We start from the raw sequence: 21,068 nt of genomic DNA, 5'->3' as shown, positions 1-21,068 counted from the left end.
AAAGTAAGTTTAAAAAGAACGAATAGTATTCCTTTATGGAGGATAGACTACTATTAACGTCCATTGGACACATTTTCCAAATGCAAGGTAGCAAGACTATATCATATTTACTTAACTCTTCTTTTAAATACAGCCGTCAACTTTGTATTTAGTCACTATGAAAACACCAAAAAAGAAAACGGATGGTTGGATATTTTATTCATCTTATGACATAATTTAAAATTTTACTTCTGGTATACGTCTGAAAGACTAAGATTCTACAATGAACATAAGCCATTCTCCAGGAAAGGTAGATCATTATAGAATGGCCCTTATTTGAAGTTTTTAAGACTCATTATATGCAAGGCAGGGTGACAATTAGCTCATTCTTGGCAACTGGGCTTGGGAAATACTCTGCACACGCTATTTCCTCTACCTCTTGACAATTCTGAAATGCTTATTCGCAAACAGAGACCCCAAAATCACAGCTGTGGGAAATGGAGATAGCATGCTTGAGTTTTATGATTTTGACACAGCACACAAGTTGCAGTGTTACAGAGAATGACAATGGCATCATTGATTACTCTACCATATCTCAGGGAGGAGTCATGGCCCAGTCATTAAGCCCTTCTGATTTGGGATACTTTATTTAACTGGAGTAATTCCATTCTCTATGAATGAGATAAACTGGAAGTAGGGTCAGAAGGTCAGGATAAATATCCATTGATGGCTGTTCAGAGGAATCACGTCCTGTTTCCAGAGGCCAAGATTCCTTGCGTTTTATTCCTGATTATTATGAGACGCAGGAGAGAGACTACTCAAGACATCTTCTTATTGAGAAGATAATGGTCACTGGCCATTTGCAGCAAACCCCGAGATCAGGTCCTATGTCAGATTAGCACGCAAACATGCTTGCTGAATGTGATGAACAAAAGAGAAAATTAAAAGACGTTTTGAGGGGCACTGGGGTGGCTCAGTCGGTTAGGCGTCTGACTTTGGCTCAGGTCATGTTCTCACGGTTTGTGGTTCGAGCCCCGCGTCGGGCTCTGTGCTGACAGCTCGGAGCCCGGAGCCTGCTTCGGATTCTGTGTCTCCCTCTCTCTGGCCCTCCCCGGCTCACGCTCTGTCTCACTCTCCCTCCCAAGAATAAATAGACATTAAAAAAAAAAAAAGACGTTTTGATGGGTAAGTACAGAATGTGGAACTCAGGCTAATATTTCAAGGAAGGTCACCACCGGACTCAGTTTCTCTTACCATGACTTTTATGTTGTCATTTCTAATTTCCCTTGAGGATTCCCAAATAAAAACTCAGCTATCCATGGACATATTTACTCAAAATGTCACTACTCTCAAGGAATTTCTTGTCTTACCTTTTGACCTCTAACTGAATGTAATAACTGGCTACAACTGAGCTGTGAAAAGGAAGGAATCATATTGAAACCATGGGCACATTATGATGGAGAGAGTGAAATTTCTGGAAAGTAGCACCTTATACTTGAAAAGTATCTTTGAGAGGAGTGCCTGAGTGGCTCAGTCAGTTAAGCGTCTGACTTCACCTCAGGTCATGATCTCGTGGTTCATGAGTTTGAGCCTGGAGCCTGCTTCGGATACTGTGTCTCCCTCTCTCTCTGCCCCTCCCCTGCTTGTGCTCTGTCTCACTCTCTCAAAAATAAACAGTAAAAAAAAAAACCCCACAGAAAAGTATCTTCTAGAATGAGCCCCAAGAGTGACAATTTTGATAGAGTCCAATTTACTTATTTATCTATTGTCATCTGTGCTTCTGGTGTCATAGCTAAGCAACCCGATCCAAGGTCATGAAGAGTTAGGCCTCTGTTTTCCTCTAGAAGTTTTATCTCTTACATTTAGGTCTATGCACCATTTTGAGTTAGGTTTTACGTATGCTTCCAAGCAGGGTCCAACTGTGCCTTCTTACTTCTGGATAGCCAGCTGCCTAAGCACCATCTACTGGAGAGACTATTCTTTCCTTCAGTGAAGTGTCTTAGCACTTTTGTCAAAAATCAATTGACCGTACCATGAAGTCCTCAGGTTTTGATGTTGCTAACATATTCTGTGCTTAATGACATTCTGGTTTTGACTGAACTGGATCCAACCTCACTAATAGTTCTAGAGGTAGGTGTCACGAAATGTGGCGTCGAGGACTAGCTCTACTCATAGGTCGATGTTGGAAAAGTCCAGGAAGATAACCATTTCAAAATTCTCCTATTTTGTAAAATGAGGGGAACGGTATCTGCTGTCTCAGCCACGTGGGATTATTGTGGTAAGTACACGAACTAATATCTGAGGAAATAACTACCACTGTGAAGTCACAGACAAATCGCAAGGAGTATCATCTGCATTGAGAAGTAGCTTTGTTAATAGACTATGATTTAGTTTGGGATCCATTTCACTCTCAAGATCATTGGGATTTGGGTTACTCCATGGGAGGAAAAGTGTCCCAGTTGCCATCCTAGCATGGGGTTTGATTTAATCCAAATTCTGACCATTTGACATTTATGATGGATAGATTTGTTTTACAAAAAAAGTAGACTGAAATCTACTTTGTTGAGCCAAATATGTTTTGGGAAAGCTGATACCACAACCACCACTGGCCCAAAATATAATTTCTCAGAAATTTGGAAACATGATCCATTCATTTTAGGCCAAGTATTTTCCTTAGATCTTTCAAAAAACACAGAGTTGACTTTCCTTTGAAACCAGGAAAGTTGAATCTCTTTTGATACTTTGATGAAGCTTCCAAATTTTTGTAACTCTAGCATTCTTCTATTCCAAAAGGTACAATAAAAGAAGTTGAATGCTATCCTGTATTTCTAAAATTCTCCCACTACAAAGAAGTTTTCCACAGTTTTACTGTTTTATGTGTCACTTAAAAGAAGTTAATGACTTGATTGGATTTCATTTCTTATATGGGCTATTAACCCAAATATGGGTTTATTGGTCGCTCGCAGCGTGTTCAGGTGTTTCTAGTTCGCAGGTTTGGTTTGGAAGCTGGCAGCACTTGGTTATGATTTCAGCCTTCGATTTCTGATTCACGTCTTTTGATTCAGAATCATGAAGGCTAATAATGCAAACAAGCGCTTTGAGTAGAGCCAACCTAAGGATGAAAGAAACAAGCCTCAAACCTTCTTTCATAGACCTCTATGTCCACCTTCTTGGTCCCTCACCTAAAGACAAGAGTGGGATGAAGATAATTAGGGATGACGAATCATTCCCCCCATCCTTGTCCCTAGTTCTTAGTACTGACTTCATCTCTAAAGTAATTCTTCTAAAGTCAGATCCCATCTGCATCCTGTCAGGACTCATGTCTTCTTTCAGGTGTTATTATCCCATTTTTAGGCCCTGACACCTTATCTGAGGCTGCGAGCGGGACGGCCAATGTTATGCAAGCTCAAGCCTATTCTTATAAAACACTCGCGTCCCTCACTTTGAAAGACACGCATACAACTATTGATTCATTCACCTATCTAATCATTTATTCATTCAAATGATAGCAACGGGTTTCCGAGAGCATATCAGGCAGCACTCCAGCGCTGGGCACAAAGTCCACACTATCACAGGGTTTACATACAAACATAGGGGAACAGGCTGAGCAAGTCAAGAAATAAATAAAAATTTCGGCTCATGACTAGTACATAGAGGAAATTAAAGAGGGTGATGTGATTGCCCGTGCCTGAGAGTAGGGCCCGTTTTATTGAAGGTCAGTCAAGAATTCTCTGAGAAGTCTTCGAAGGGGTGCAAAGGAACCAGCCATAAAATATAGAAAAGGTGTTTGCAGGCACTCCCAACTCTGCTTTTAACAGGGACCTCCTCACAAGCTCTACAGCGCAACTTCAGTATTCACAGCTTCCGTATTTGCGATCTGTACGCTCGCTAAAATTAACAACTCCACTTGTAACCCGAAATCAATACTTGTGGCCTTTTCACATGCACGTCGGGCACGCTCAGAGCCCGAAAAAAATGTAAGTCACCCTGTCAGCACCCAGCTGAGGTTGAACAAGGACACGCTCAGCCTTCTTGTTTTAGCTCTTCCATAGTCCGAGGGTGGAGACAATAAGGGTAGGGCAGTGTGGTGTAAGAAGGTCTGGCTCTGGGGCCAGATGGATGGGCTTGGAGTCCCAATTCTGGCACCCGTCAGTGGGCCAGCCTCAGGCAAGTCAGTTAACACTTTGGAAGCTCTTTTTCTCTTTCATAAAATAAAGACAATGGAATCTACCAGGAGACTTGCTTTCAGGATTTAAGATCATATCATCTATACGAGGGGTGTGTGTGTGTGTGTGTGTGTGTGTGTGTGTGTGTGTTTTCTCCCCTAAGAGCGATGGTTCAGTATTGGCCAATTCAGTGTTCCTGGCGACTTTATAGAACATAACTGCCACACTTAATGAGAATCAATTGTATTTCCCTACTACCGCGTGTGTTCATAATCGTCATGAGTATTTTAGGAGCAGGAAGGGTAGAGTGAGAGGGGAGATTACGGAAGACACAAAAGAACAGTCTGGCTTGTAGAGCTGGCACCCCACTCTCTCTTATTCCTAGGGTGCTTTTGCTGCTTCTCTTCGACCAACTACGACTATCTCACCCTCGACAGCCTAGTGAAGGAGAGATTGGAAAGTCAAACAATGAATTGAGCACAGAAGGCCACCACTCCTGTCTTGGCCTCCTAGCCCTGAGATCGAATTCAGCTGGGGGCCATTCGACTGCAGTAACACTCCTGTCAGATACCAGCAGTCAGTTGTAGTCCCGTGGAAGTTGCCACCGGGTGCCAAGCTCATCTGCCTTTGCTGGATGTGCAGGTACACGTACTCATTCCCCAGCTTGGTTAATGATAACATAAATCTTGGCTATTTTCTCCAGAGCACGTGGTTAGCAATGGCCAGCAAAAAGGTCCCCCCCCCCACCCCCCGCCCTGTTAAGTTTTATTAGATTGCAGACACATGTGGCCTTAACATCTTTACAAATGTTTTATGGCGCTCTTAGAAGACAACGTCAATGGGGAAAAGTATCTAGCCACTTCTCACGGGTAAAACTGGACTAATATGTATTTTGGAAATCCTCATTTTCTAGGGCACCTGGGTGGCTCAGCCCGGCTTTGGCTCAGGTCATGATCTCACGGTCCGTGAGTTCGAGCCCCACGTCGGGCTCTGCGCTGACAGCTCAGAGCCTGGAGCCTGCTTCGGATTCTAGGTCTCCAGTGCCCTCTGCCCCTCCCCTGCCCGTGCTCTGTCTCTCTCGCTCTCAAAAATAAAGAAACATTCAAAAATAAAAGAAATCCTCATTTTCTCATCTTAAACGCTTTGTTGAAATGAGTTAGCCATCTCTAGATTTTGAGAAAAGACCCTTTGCATCCTCTCGTGAGAAGGATGTGCTGCCTTGATAGGTCACTTTCTATTCATACACAGATGCATGCAGTGGAGGAAGTTTTGGAAAGGATGAGGTTTATGTGGTGGAAAAAGGGCATTTTATTTCAGGGCGTTGAGGAAGGAGGGGTGCCTCGAATTGGTCCTCATGGCAAAGGCAAAGCTGTACCACGATTCAAATGAAGGTGACCTGGAGAAAGATTAAAACCCTATTTTATTTTATGCTATGTTGCTTTTCTCTCTTACTAAGAATATGTGATTTTGAGGAGCACGTGGGTGGCTCAGTCGGTAAGCGTCCAACTTCGGCTCAGGTCATGATCTCACGGTCCGTGAGTTTGAGCCCCGTGTCAGGCTCTGTGCTGACAGCTCCGGAGCCTGGAGCCTGCTTCCGATTCTGGGTCTCCCTCTCTCTGCCCCTCCCCCGCTCACACTCTGTCTCTCTCTCAAACATAAACAAACATTAAAAACTTAAAAAAAAAAAAGAATATGTAATTTTGAGTCCACATCCAAATTTAAAGGGGTCGGTGTTAAGATTATGTCTTAATAACACTATTATTTCATACTGTTCTATGCTACAACGTCTATAACAATCCCACAGGTGCAAAGGGAAATACGAGGATCTGAGGGTGCTTCGGGTTTTATTGCCAAAGGCAGCTGTGATGAACATTCCAGACCCTGGGGCAGAAGTTAGACGGAGCTGCCAGAAGGAACAATGAAAGCGACTCTAACACTTGAGTTTGTATATAAAACTGAGCCAAGGAGAATTGAGTAAGAGCAGACCGTATTACTGTAATTCATCTAATATGTTTATATGTAATCTTCACCCTGAAACTCTCTCACACCGAAGTCAAATATTTGTGGACGTAGCTCAAGTAGATGAGAGGGAGAAGAGTGGCCAAGTTCCCAGGGTCCCTGTCTTTGGGGCAGAAACCGGAGTACAGGAGAATATTTTGTAATATTTAATCTATTCATCTGACTAAAACTTTCGAAAGCCCAAGAAATGCTTTTCAGAAAAATAAAAAGATGGAATCCCTTCATACGGTGCTAACCATAGTCCGGCCTTTACCATGGAGTGATGTGCGGGGAAATGCTTGGGCCCAGAGGAGACCAATTCTGCATATTGATGGACTATCCACACGGGATCTTGCTATGTTTTTGCTACGGGATCAAAAAACAACTCCCAGGAACCTCACGATAAAATCCTCCTTTCTGGAGGTTTCTAAGATAATGGAGCTTGAATGTTGGATAAGGAAGTGAGACGCTATTAAAAATGGCAACACACTGTGGTGAGCTGGGCAATAAAAGGCTTCTTATAAATGAAACACAACTGTAACAATACAATAAAACTGCCCGGCAAGAACACCACTCTTAATACCTAAAACCTTGAAGCTTCACGCAAAGGGATTGCCGCCCCCCACACCCCCCCCCAAGAGGAGCAAACACAACGCGCCCATCCGAAACGTTCGTTTTTCAGTAAAGCGAAATCGTCAGACAAGGTGAGAAGATTTAGAGTGAACAGGGATAAGGGAGGCAGTAGTTCAGAACTCAGGGTCCCTAGAAAGTCTTCCTGGGGTGGAATGCCAGGCCTTCCTTACTTCCTAATTGTATGTTCTCAGTCATTTGCTTAAACTCTCCATTTCTCAAGTCCCTCAATATTGACTCTTATGGGGTAGACCAGGTGTTCCTGGGGGACCGCTGGCAACGTCTGGAGACATTCTTGGTCGTCACGAGGGGGCTGGGGGCCACGCCTCATATCTAGTGGGTGGAGGCCAGAGACGCTACCCAGCAAACATCCAACTATGCTTGGAAAAGCCCCCACCACAGCAGAGAATTGTCCAGCTCCAAAAGTCACCAATGCCGAGGCAGAGAAACCCTAGGGGAGCTTGTGGTTCAGAGCTAAACGCACTAGCACGTGAAACGTCACTGAAAAATGTTTCACATGTAGCAATTACTCAATAAATGTTAACTACCACCATTGTTAAGAGATTCTGTTTATCTGGAATGTCCACACAGGAGCCATAGTACGAGTTCCAGGACCGGTCAGCCTGTGATGATTACCTGGGGGACTTAATAGCAGGAATCCAAATTTTTTTCCCATCTTTCACCAAAACAATGGCTTTGGAAGCTATAACATGAGGACTAACTCCAGAATTTGGGGAGTTATTTTCCAAATCCCCAATGCATTCTCTTAAGGGCTCCTTCCTGATGCAACGGGGAGGGGACAGAGGAGAGCCTTCCATGATGTACCGCAGGAGGTGAGAGACTTTGCTATAAAGGGTTAGATGGTAAATATTTCAGCTTTGCGGACCATATGGTCCCTGTTGTAACTACTCAATGCCGCTGTTGTAGTGTGAAAGCAGCCACTGACAATAAGGAACCAGATGGGTGTGGCTGCGTTCCAACAGAACCTTATTTGTGAAACCCGGTGACGAGTCGGACTTGGCCCAAGGGGCATAGTTTGCCAACCCCGAGCAAAGGGGAAAAGAGCATGGACTTTGTAATCAAAGAGCCGCTGGTGTGAAAAATGTGTTGAATCTGTGTAGGAAGGTCTCCTCGTTTGCATACTTTCAATGAAAATATCCGTAAGCTCTCTGGCACATAGTAGGTGCTTGATAGATATCAGTTTTCTTCAAAGCGGTTCCAAAACGAAGAAGCGGAATGGAAGGTGTTGCTTGTAATTCATTCAAAAACAATAAACTCCTCCCTTCCTCTCTCTTATTAATTACACACATTATAAAATAAATGCTCCACACCCTTCCATTTGGGTTGGGCACACAGAATGAAGAAAAAAAAAATCTATTAACCTGTCATGGACACTTGGGCCTGTCAAGTCTTTTTCATAAAGTTTCTGAAAAGCGGTGCTTTCTATTAAGTAATTTTCAACTAATGTATTTGGCAAAAATCGCATTGTGGTCAGAAGCTAAAAAAATTATTTACAGCGCGGGACAGTTAATGGAGTGCCGGGGAGGACAGAGGTGATCCGTCTCGGGGAAGGGAAGTCATTTCTAATGGAAAGAGGAAGCTTCTATCCCATGACCTTACATTACTCATTTTCAGTCTCACATGTCATTTCTCATTAAGTGGCATTCTTTTTAGTTGTTGTGCCGTGATTCCCGAGTAGTGATGGACTGGAAAAATACAAGGTTGAAGTCCTATTCGGGCTTGAGTTACTCAAAGATAGATGCCATCTGGCGCCCCGCAAAGTTAAGGAGGATGAGGATCGGACCTTGCTCTTCAGCATCCCTCACAGTACGTGAAATACACTCGACTGTATCACTGGTAGGACTCGCACTTGGGCGCACGACTGGAAAATGTTAAGCTCCGTTCTGTCTTTCGGACGCGTCCCCAAGTAACATCTATGAAGCCCTGCCTGGGTGTCGTCACTCCGGAATGCCGGCAGAAGCAGGCAGACTGCTCTTTCAATATCTGTGATGCCCAGTGTTTAATAATATTCACATTTAGTCAAATAAAGTCAAAGACAGGAGGCTTTAGGGAAACCGAACACGTGAGCTGGGGCGGGCGGGGGGGGGGGGGGGGCAAAGAGCTGCTTCCAGGAAGCAGGGCAGGGGACAGGGATGGAAATATAAGTAGCTGCCAGGGAACACCAGTAGGGGTGGGGAGGTGAGACAGGGCATGAAGCCAGAAGCACGTGTCTGACCGAGACCACGGTGGCCGACTGCAGATTAATCCCGGTGGGAGACTGGGAAACTCAGAACGGTCCTGCTGATGGGGAGGAAGGGTGGGATTTACCTAATATCTCCCATGGGTGGCTGGTCGGAGGCTGTCAGGGGTGGTTGGGCAGTAATTCTCTGGAGTTAACGGCTGGGCACCCTGGGTGGGGGAGCCCCCGGGCAGAGTGTTACAGGCTTCCAGAAGCTCTCGGGCCAGGAAACATAGGACTGGTGAGTGCGGTAAGCGCCTGGCACTGACCATTACAGACAGAAGTGCCTACATCAGAGGGGACGACGATCTGGACGTTTCTTAAGAAAGAGATCTAGAGGGGGTCAGAGGGCACCGGTGTCCCACTCATCCAGTTTGTTCTACAGCCCCAACGACTTCTGACTAATTGCAGGGCTGAACAGAGTTTGCATCTGGCCGTGCTGTCTATCCTGACCTCGGTTGTTTTTTCCTTCGGGCCACAATCTACCCACAAGTGTTCATTTACAACTGACCACAAATGGGTCTAAATCTGAGCAATGACAGGCAAAGTTGCCTGAAAAGAAAACACATGAAATCTAGTGAGTCAGACTAAAATATATGTATTTCTTTATCTAGAGACCCTTGGATTTTCCATCATTCCAACTCACTGTGAAATTATTATTGTCTTTTTAAAACAATGGCTCTCCAGTTCTAAGCTTAATATGTACAGTCTTCTAGAGTAAAACTGAATCTTAAAATACTTAAGTTAGGGATTACATGAAGAAGTCTCTCTCTCTCTCTCTCTCTCTCTCTCTCTCTCTCTCTCTCTCTCCCTGCCTCCCTCCCTCCATTATCTGAAAGATGCTGTCTTCTCACCTCCTAACTGGGAAACAGAATGCTCTGTTTACATTTGTCAGGATCAGGGGGTGGCGGGCAGGCGGCATCCTGCCAGGTAATGGAAACACTGCTCGCTTTAATTTTATGACCAAGAACAAAGCCTTCTTATTGTTTCATGGAAGCCTTCAAGGCGGGCCTCACGGGCATAGTTCTGATTTTTTCGAGACCACAAACAAGAGGAATTCTTTAAGGCCATTTCATGAAAAACAGAAGGCAAAAATACTTTATTCTGCAAAAATTAAAGCAGACCTTTGTTTAAGTAGCCAGAGCCCGACCCAGGTCAGCGTTTCGTTAAGAAGGGACGGAGGCTATGTCACCGGTATGAGAGAACACCACCTTCCTCTCGGATATCGTCACTTCGGCGCCGTTATTTTCAGGTAGCATGCTGCAGGAAGAAACATCTTGCACCAAACGTGATCGCGCCAACACTGCCCTTGCGAGCTCTGTCTATAAAACTAGGAACCACGCAAGTCTTCATTCGGTGCTTCTTAGGATTCTGCCAGCCAACTCAACTTTCCATGCGGTCCCACTCCGCTCCCAGGCTAGGTGGTTAAAGCTACTGCTTTCCAGAGATCTCCGCAACGGTCTGGGTAGCTGAGGAATGTACGCGAGAGGAAATGACGACACTCCCACCTCTCCCAGAACGAGGAGGGCGTCAGCGGTGGCCGGGTGGCCATCCTGGGGACTTGTTGGGTGCCCACGATGTGCAAAGTGGCACGCGGGCCCAAACTCTGCCCTCCAAAGACGAGGACTCCCTTAGAGAACAACTAGCACACACGCCGGCTGCACACAGAATTAACTGCACCAGAAACCCCGGAGCCAGACATATCTTACTGCCCCTTGAGAAAAGCCACGCTGAGGTCCGCCGCGGAGAGCTGGCGATGACCCATCGCACTCACACAGAGCCCGGCTAAGGCAAAAAGGTGAATTTGGAGGCTTAACTCTGGGGAGGGGTGGTCTTCTCTTGACCTTCTTCGAATTGACTTCCTTGATTTGATTTATGACAACTGAGAGTCACCGTCTCTCTCTGAAGCTGTCCCTGCTTACTTGCTCTCCTAAGGTTTTTTTCTGAAACTGGGGATCTGGTGCCCATGAAGGTGCTGAGGGTGGCAGGAGGGAGATGGGACACAAACTACAGAGCACTGTCACTGTACAAGCTGGGCTTTGCCAAAAGGACACTGAGAAGGAATCTAACCTGGTCTGGAAGAGAAAAGGAAAGACCAGAGAATTCAGATGCATGTCAGTTGCCGATTTTGAGGTTCTGGGGTGTGTGTGTGTGTGTGTGTGTGTGTGCGTGTGTGTGTTTGTGCACGCACTTCAAACGTGTGTTTGAAGATCAAGAGAGCCTAATACTGAAAATGTCATTCTAGGGGCACCCGGGTGGCTCAGTCGTTTATGCGTCTGAGTTGGTTTTGGCTCAGGTCATGATCTCACGATTCGTGAGTTTGAGCCCTGCATCAGTCTCCACGCTGACAGTGTGGAGCCTGCTTGCGATTCTCTCTCTGCCTCTCCCCTGCTCGTGCTCTCTCTGTCAAAATAAATAAACGTAAAAAAAAAAAAAAAAAAAAAAGTGTCAGCCTGTAAGCCATCTTCAGACCTAGGCTGACTAGCCATCATCCCACATGTGTGAAAGTGTTCAAAAGTGTTTCCCCCAACTTGTTTCAAAGTGGCTGTCTGGCCATTTTTTTTCTTTTACAAACCAGAAGGGATAGAGAGGGTATCCCAGAACATCAAAAGGAAGGAGATAGCTGTGCAACAAGGGGACGGGGAAGACCCACTGTGACCTCCCTTAAGGGCTCAGCAACGACCCAATGGACAGTTCTCTCATCCTTGACTTCCGTCCTCCTAGCCCTCTGCCAGTGACAGGGCCCTTGTGCCGGGAAGAGCTCACAGTGTGCGTCAGCCATCCGGCTACTGCCTCCAGGAATTACGGCTGCTGAGATGTGCCACCATAGAGACCCTGTCCTGTGTACCGTCTTCTCAAGAAGGATCCTTTTTCGGGGCACCTGGGTGGCTCAGTAGGTTGAGTCTCCGACTTCAGCTCAGGTCATGATCTCATGGTTTGTGAGTTCGAGCACCTCGTCGGGCCCTGTGCCGACAGCTCGGAGCCTGGAGCCCGCTTCGGATTTTACGTCTCCCTCTCTCTCTCTGCCCCTCCCCCACTCATGCTCTGTCTCTCTCAAAAACTAAATAAACAAAAAAATTTAAAAAAAGAAGCAGGACCCTTTTTCTGCCCTTCAGGATGAGAATTCATCTGATGCACTGATCGACACAAATGCACCAGTGACAGAGGGAGGGCAGAAGGAGGCAGCTGGTCTCTCTAGGAGAGTCCTGATTTCTCATCCCTGGCCACGTGCCGTGTGCTGAACGCAGGAGATACTAGGAAAAGAAGGATAGCGTCCTGCTTCCCGAGGAGTCCAAATGACCAGGAGACGGAAGACATGTGTTTGAAGAGCACGTGGATATTTGGCCAAGGACTGTACCTGTATCAACAAATCGTCATGGTGTTTTCCTTAGGCTTTTAAATTCAAATGGTGAATCTCATTATTCTATTCATAAATCCAACAAATTTTATAAAACCAAGAATCATCACTCTCGGGGGGATCCTGAATCAATGTTTAACTCACTCATCTTGAACAGACCTAACTCCATTAAACAGTCAATGCCATATATTAATTAGTTGATTCAGTTCCTGTACTCATTTTTTTTTTTAATGGAAGTAAATCTACCTACAGGAAAATGCATAAATCTTAAGGGACAAGTCAATGGATTTTGATAACCAACACAGCCAACAGTTTGACCAAGACATAAAATATCTCACCCCAGAAAGCCCATGGGTAACCGCTGTTCTGATTTTTATCACCAAATTCCTGTAACATTTTAAATTGCATTTATAAATGTAACATATTCAACTTACTTTATAAGCACTTTAAATGCTTAACGGTGTAAAATTAAAACCCTAACAAGGTAAACCTTCTCACGTCCTTAAGTAGCTCTTAGAAATCTAATAAATTAAACTTACAAATGTAGTGAAACTCCAGTTTTCTCCTGAACGTTCCCAGCACTGGTTTCAAACAAACTATTTTACACTTTTAACGGAACAATCACAGGTCTAAAAGAAATTACGTGTTTCGGATTGGAATTTCAAAGCTCGCCTGTCAAATTTCTGTAATATGCTATTTTCTCTTAAACGCTACACACCCTTAAAATACATGTTTTTCGCTCCACATTGTAATACAAAACATTGATTCTATAGATACTGTTTCGGTCCTCGTCTTTACACATACTCCTCAATCTTCCTGGGGAGGAGGAGAAAAAGAACTTTCTTTACTAAAGGGAGCAAACTGATCATCTCAAAGATGTTATGGTGAGTTGGACAGGGTTTCCAATTCCCAGCAGATGGGATCGTTTCTTGCCGGGAGAACTCCCCTAGGAATCTAAGATTCTGATCATCTCTTTCAACGCTATCACCTGGTTTGGGTAGCTGAAGTTCAGTAACCACTCAAGTTGTTTTACTACTTAATTAGATTCAGTCACCCTGCCCCCCCTTTTGTCTTACTGGCTGATTCTTGTTACGTCTGCCTTCAAGTCACATATCCATGGTCATCTGAAGGACATTCACCTCAACAGGCTTTGGGATAATAAAATCAGAAAGTTACGGTGGGACCTTGTAAGTGGTCGTTTTTGTTTCGGTGTATATCTGTGTCAGTCCTCCCACTGTCGTCTTCTCTACATGACAGCCACATGTCGCTGTGGAGCTGTGAGACTCGATACAGTAATCACCTTCTAACATCTGCAAGGAGGGACAAGGTGCCATCTTCCCAACCTACGTAAACAGATGGAAGGCTTTCTTGAACTTACCACAGCCCCAAACGAGCTTGCCTGGTCAGAGAATTAGGCTACTAGGATAGTTTTCATCACCTCCTATATAGAAACCTGATGTTCTATCTAGTGAAAATACTTTTAAAAGCATAGTAAAAGCTCTATCATAAATTCCCAGGCCGGGAAGTTACCTCACTTGGTTGTAAAAATCTTTATTTGTGCTGCTCCTCACTGAAAGCCTTTTACACGCAGTGGTAGCCTCGGGCTTTTTAAATAGCTGAATTTCAAATTTCATATTTCTGTTTCAAACGAAAATAATCAATGCTACAATTGTGCTCTTGTTAACGAACATTTTATATGCATGACTCAATTATTTTGCTGGCGAATTTCAAAATCAGAACAGAGCTCTTCAGTTTTCCCTATAACATTTAGCAATTTAAAACAGAAGTGAATCAAATGAAGGCAAAAGATGATGTGTCCCATTTCTCTCCCACTCTGTAATTATCTTATGTACAGAGATGATTTCAGCTTGATTATCGTGAAAAGCAATTTTATATTCATTTGTTGAGAAACATAATTTAAGCTAGATATTGAGACCCAGAGACAAAAGAGGCTAGTTCAGTAACAAAATGACAGATTGACGGTTGGGACCGCTTATCTCTCTGAAGGGCAGGCACAAGCACAATCACGAGACACAATCTACCTGACAGTCACCCTCTCACCTGCGATCGTCCCTCCCGCAACTGGATCCATTCAACTACCACCATCTCACGTGAAAGCTGGAGTCAGAACTAACCACAGCGGCCATGTTTTAGATCTGTCCCGACCTATCCTTATTATTCTTTACATCATGCCAGAAGCATCCTTACTGCGCTAGTCACCATCTGAATATTTCAAGGCAAGAAAGAAAATTAAATAAAATTGTTTTTCAAATGGGGCTCCGTCGGTTGAGCATCTGACTCTTGATTTCGGCTCGGATCATGATCCCAGGGTTGTGGGATCGAGCTCCGAGTTGGGCTCCGCACTGAGGCGCGGGACCTGCTTGGGATTCTCGCTTTCTCTCTCTCTTTCTCTCCCTCTCTGCCCCTCTCCCCTGCGCATGCACATTCTCTCTCCAAAAATAAATGAATGAATGAGTGAATGAATGATCTCCAGGCAAGGAGGTTGTGTGTGGAATAGTGTAGGGGAGACACGATGAAGAATTCCTATACTATGGGGAGAAACCACATTAGGATATATGTATTCTTGGGGTGCCTGGGTGGCTCAGTCGGTTGAGCGTCTGACTTCGGCTCAGGTCATAATCTCACGGTTCTCATGGGTTTGAGCCCCGCATTGGGCTCCACACTGACCCAGTGGAGCCTGCTTGGGATTCTCTCTCTCTCCCTCTCTCTCTGCCCCTTCCCTGCATGCTCACAGGCTCTCTCTCTCTCTCTCAAAATAAATAAATATCCTTTAAAAAATTTTAAATAAAGATACATGTATTCTCTCTCTTTCCCACGGCTCATCCACTGGGCCCCAATTAAGGCCAATTATTTCACATTTAAGTATTAGCTTTGGAAATCTGCACTACTAAATTGAAATATGTTCAGAGGAACGATCTTCAGAGGCACGTACATGTACTCACACTCCAATCCAAGCCACCTGGTAGGATTCTGAATATGACACAATAGTTCATCCCATCCAAAGTAGAAAGAATAGCAGGTGAGGAGAGGTTTGGATCATGTTTTAAAATTTTTTTTAAACATTTATTTATTATTAAGAAACAGAGAGAGAGCATGAGCATGGGAGGGGCAGGGAGGGAGGCAGACACAGAATCCGAAGCAGGCTCCAGGCTCCGAGCTGTCAGCACAGAGCCCGACGTGGGGTCGAACCCACAAACCGCGAGATCATGACCGGAGCCGAAGTCGGACGCTCAACCGACTGAGCCTCCCAGGCTCCCCAGTATCATGTTTTTAAACAACTTTCAAAGCTGAAACTTGGGAATGTCATTCTCAAAGTAATACCAAACTAAGCCTTATATTCAGTCATTCCTGAGGCTGATCTCTTCTTCCAAAACAAGACTGGAAGACTTACTGCTGATGTCTTCCCACAATTCCTCACGAATATACCTAAGACGGTAACAGGATCCAATCCCCCTTATGAAACTTTTTTTTAAAGACAAGAACAATGAATCTAAGTAAAGAGTTTCAAGCATGTGTTACATACTACTTTAATAAACGATTACACTCAATCTCCATGGCTGAGAAAAGTGAAGTTTGGTACATGAGCTGTCCATTTTAGCAAACTGGATACATAGCCATTATACACATGCAGTAGTCAATCTTCTTCTCGTCTGTCCTGGGAATCCTAAGACTTGAACGTGGGAGAGCAGCCTTTACCACAGTGGCTCATAACCCATGGATGATGTGGTTTCAGGAGGACAGAATCTGACTCCAATTATACCTTGAGAGCATTCTCATGAGGGCTCAGATGGGGTGGGAATCTAACCCTCCTCTGCAAGTGACAAGAGATGATGACTCTGCACATTCAAGTTGGCCCCCAGCGGGACGTATGTCATACAAGGTCAGACACCTGTCCACAAAACACAAACAGCACATTTGGCGTTCAGATGCTGGTCTTTATGCGACGGCTGTGGACAGAGCAATCGCCAAGGTTTCCAGAGAGAGGGGGAGAGCGCTTTTGCGTAAAACTGTATAATAAAGTTAATTTAAACATAAAACCTGGGGCGCCTGGGTGGCTCCGTCGGTTGAGCGTCCGACTTCGGCTCGGGTCATGATCTTGCGGTTCGTGGGTTCGAGCCCGACGTCGGGCTCTGTGCTGACAGCTGGCAGCCTGGAGCCTGCTTCGGATTCTGTATCTCCCTCTCTCTCTCTGCCCCTCCCCTGCTCATGCTCTGTCTCTCAAAAATGAATACACATTAAAAAAATTTTTTTAATAAAAAAATAAAAAAATAAACATAAAAATCTCATGTTTCTTTTTAACCCAGCAATTTTTCCTCTTATTTCAAAGCTTACAAATTGAGTGCTTTTAGGATGTGGTAAATGACTGAAAAAGTCTTTTACAGACCCCCTGCTTTCCCAAATCAAGGTTTTTAACTGTTTCTTACAAGCTACTGTAACATATTACCCTCCTCCCTCTCAATTCACGGAGCCCAATATCTGGGCAAAAATGGAATGAAATTGCCCTTAGTTCACCCCCAAGAAGTCTGTCACTTCACGTGTGATCTAGCAGTGGCAAGACTCAGAGAAAGCCAGCAAAAGAACAAAGTTTCCATTAAAATCAAAGAAAAAGATCGTTTAAGAACTCAGCGTGAAAAACAATGGCAAAAGGAATTTGTTTTAAAAAAAAAAAAAAAAGCCTTTGTCTTCTCCACTCTGATCTGGCAATTAATTAGTCACCCTTGCCCAGTCTTTCTTTACCATCTCTCAGTGGATTTAGTCATTGGCCACCCGTAATCCCCCAAAGGAACATCTCTTTTGTGCCCAGGTGTTATAGTCTCTGTGAAAGGACTCGATTCTCAGAATGTGTGGAGAATTTGAAACATGTCAGTATTTGCTTAACTAAACTAGGCCCTCTGATTTTGAAAATAAAACGGGGAGGAGGCTGAGACGAACTAACGCTACACTCATCCCAACGGAATTCTCTAATGTCTTCCTCTCCTGAAGAAACCAAAGCCCAGTGGCTAAAAACCCACTCATTTTTAGAATCCCAGCCACCACATCACACACACACGTTTTGGGAGTCTACCCGATACTGTTCTTTTCAGTATCTCTCCCCTCCTGAGGCCTGAACCGCCTCGGCCTTCATTCTAGTTTTAAAAAGATTTGGGGCGCCCGGGTGGCTCAGTCTGCTAAGCATCTGACTCTTGATTTCGGCTCAGGTCATGATCTCACGGGTCGTGATTTCGAGCCCCGCGTCAGGCTCCGTGCTGCCCGCGGAGCCTGCTTGGGATTCTGCCTCTCTCTCTCTCTCTCTCTCTCTGCCCCTCCCCTGCTCGCTCTCTGCCTCTCTCTCAAAATAAACAAAAATAAACTCACATTAAAAGAAAGATTTGGTACTTACTGTCTAAGAGCCATTTCATTTGCTTACCCTCGCTGTAAAAACAAGTTATGAAACAATGGGGATGTGTGGGGGGAGGGAGACCTTCAAACTCTTTTCATTCTAAAGAAAAGCAGAAGTGAATCCCAGGAAGGAGGTGTGGACTTATAAGGATGTGGCATTTCCTCAGGATCTGGTGGGAATTCGTTGATTTGATTTACAACAATTGAGAGTCACGGGATTATTTTCCCTAGGAATGCTCATGCCCGAAAACAAGGACACCTTCAGGAAGAGGAAAAGGAAGAAATACAGTCTAGGAACCTAGGATGCGAACCAGGACATTCTTTTCCACCGCCTGCATTTAAAAGTGCCTGACAAACTCCACTGGCTTTTTGGAGTTCAGTAGTGCGCAGTGAGGTTTTCCCTTGGGTGTGCACTTAGTGCATTTTGCACGAAGAGGTCCATACGAACTTTCCATTAGCCAAAAATACCACTTCCTGAAAAGAATCAGGGATGCCAGGTGTCGCTGTGAAAATTACCCAAGTCTCTGTGTTCCTCAATCCCTCATTAAACTTTCAAGAGCACATATAGCTAGACGAGGATGCAATTATTAAAGCCCACCTAGCTCTCAGCTCTCGGAAGCCGGCTCCTACGGATCCCCCCGACACACCTTGCGTGTCCACAGAACGAACTGCTTGCTGTGCGCACATACACTCTTTCTCATTCTATCCCCGCGCCTCGGTTTCAAGGCCGCCTACCCTCGGAGGCGGGCTCACAGCAGGCACTGCCTTTGGGACACCCAGCCGGAAGAAACGTCTTGCTTCTCTGAAATTCCAAGTACGGGGTCCGTGCCTCTCTTACGGCAATTAGTTTCCGATTTGGCACTGTGGTTACTGTTTTGTCTCGGACAAGATGGTGGGCCCTCGGCACCCAGCACAGTGCAGGCCCCACACACGAACGGAACGAACAGACTAGCGTGACGCTTTAACCAACCGAAGCCACCGGCCGGAAGCAAAAATTTACACCCTCGCCCGGAAATATCTGCGTAGTGAACACAACTCATAGATCAACGGTGTCCAGGACAGAACAGAAAGTCACGTTAAGCCAAATTATCCAACACGCGGAAATAAGGCAACAAGAAGACCGTGCGCCCTTGCCGGGGCGGTGGGAGAACATCCTCCACCAAGGCCGCCCGAGGAAGGGTCATGTAACTCCTCAGGCTGGGATGTCACAGAGTTCGGCTTTCTATTTACTCTCAATCGAGGCTTAGTCTCTGCAAAGTTAAATGTCAACTTGGACGCTTGGAGAAAACTGATGATACGCAACTCATTTTGCCCAAACGTTATGACTTTACTGCCCTTTACGTCACCAACCAGTTTTGCATTTCATTCAGCTACCTGATTCTGGCGCCCTTCCTCCCGCACTCCCACCCCATCCCCACCCCCACCCCCACTGTTTGCCGGTCCTTCATCGGTGACCTCGATAAATCCTCAACGGACCCATTTGGTTATTGTATGAGAACTGGATGCTCAACTGCTGGGAAGTTACACTCTGAGAATATCGATAATTATGAATAAGAGACACATGTAAAAACATAGGTACTCCTCGCATCACTTTTCTACTCATAATTCATTTTCTTTCATTTTTGTCTAGAAGAAATTTCCCAAATACCAAATTTATTCACCTGCAAGCATTTCTTTCCATTTGGAGGCTTTGTTCGGAAACACAGTAAAATGAATGAATATTCTTTACTCCTTGTCTAGCATAACTTCTCACGGCCTACATGTGTCTCCTTGCAAGCCTGCTAAAATCAATTCAGTAGTAACTTTATTTATTTATTTGTTTATTTATTTATGTATGTTTATTTTTCAGAGAGAAAGCACACGAGCTGGGGAGGGGCAGAGAGAGAGGGAGACATACAGGCTCCGTGCTGTCAGCGAAGAGTCTGATGCGAGGCTCGAACCCACCAACCGGGAGATCACGACCTGAGCCGAAGCCGGACACTCAACCGACCGAGCCACCCAGGCGCCCCAGTAAGTAGCTTTATTTCGAAAGCCTTTATCACAGCTAAATATCTCATCTTTTGGCCTCAAAACAAAATCTGCTTATAAATTTCTATCAATCATTCGAAATTGCTGAACATCATAGAAAGCAGTTTTACACGTTACAACGATAGCATTTTGTAAATTCGAGCCATACTAATACCGCATTAGGAGCAAGACCGTTGTTCTGAAACCACTACCGGCCGTAATGGAAACCAGACCCTGAGTGCTTTAAGAAGTCACTAGCTGAAATTGAATGGAATGATCACCCAATCTGTAAAGGCTTTGTAAGATTTCCCCGTAAAACACAGGTAATTTCTTTTTTTTTTACTGGAGAGAAATTATTCTTTCTGATTGTCCTAAACGTCAAATGCCGTCACATCATAAAAATAAAATATAGCACGTGGATCATTCCATTTTGTTCATCCATTTATTCCTACAACACATATTCACTTTACCCTACAATAATGAAAACATTATGCTTGTTCACTGTTATTTACCATGTTGTTTAATCAACAAGGCTCAAAACGTTCCCTGGAGACACCCTTGCCACAAGCGAATCCATTCTAAGCACACTCTTGACTTAATCCCAACAAGTGGTCAATTTCATGGAAACATATGTGACAGCGAAGATGCATTTCATAGACACCTGCGGTGGGTTGAATCATGTTCTCCCCCCGCCCCCCGCCCCGGAAAAATTACATCCAAGTCCTAACTCCCGGGATCTGCGAATATGACCTTATCTGGAAGTAGGGTCTTTGCAGACGTAATCAAGTTGAAGTGAATTCGTGCTGGGGTAGGATGGCCCCAGTCCGACGACTGGTGTTCCTGTAAGGAGGTTTGGTCATAGACACAGAGACACAGGGGGAAGGTCGTGGGAGCACAGAGGCAGAGACAGCAGTGGGGGCAAAACAAAGCAGTGCGTGGGGAGGGATTCTCCGAGGTTCTATTTCCTTCGATTTTGTGCATCTCTTCTATTTGGCTTCTCCAAACGATCTAATTTTAAGAAGGCTGCCATCTTAAAAATGCAAAAGCCGAGGGGATAAACCAGCCCAGCGGTCTGGCGGTTCTCACATGAAACACAGCGCACAGAGACACTCACCTCCACGTGCTGGCAGGTTTGGATGAGTTTAGCCAAGAGGGTCTCCAGTTCCGTGTTCCTCTTAATAAGGTTGGTGAGGTTACTCTCTAAGTTTTGCTGTTCAAAAAGAGAAGAAAAATATTATGCGGCATACTTTTAATACTTCAGCATACACAAAATTACTCATACTCAGGAAGA

General features: G+C 44.9%; 1 protein-coding gene across 5 annotated transcripts in view; it reads right to left on the bottom strand.

Moving 5' to 3' along the window:
• The window catches only part of MID1 (midline 1), a 581,622-nt gene that overhangs the window by 46,007 nt on the left and 514,547 nt on the right, over positions 1-21,068 (bottom strand). For all 5 annotated transcript variants that reach the window (XM_081793388.1, XM_081793390.1, XM_081793387.1 and 2 more), the window contains one exon: positions 20,892-20,987. In XM_081793388.1, the coding sequence (XP_081649514.1) occupies positions 20,892-20,987 (96 nt within the window). The remainder of the gene's footprint in view (positions 1-20,891; positions 20,988-21,068) is intronic.

This window comes from Panthera onca, chromosome X (assembly GCF_046562875.1).
Source record: "Panthera onca isolate mPanOnc1 chromosome X, mPanOnc1 haplotype 2, whole genome shotgun sequence".
In the NCBI taxonomy this organism is placed as follows: domain Eukaryota; kingdom Metazoa; phylum Chordata; class Mammalia; order Carnivora; family Felidae; genus Panthera; species Panthera onca.
The sequence above is the reverse complement of the archived record's forward strand: the minus strand, read 5'-3'. Positions and strand labels throughout refer to the sequence as shown.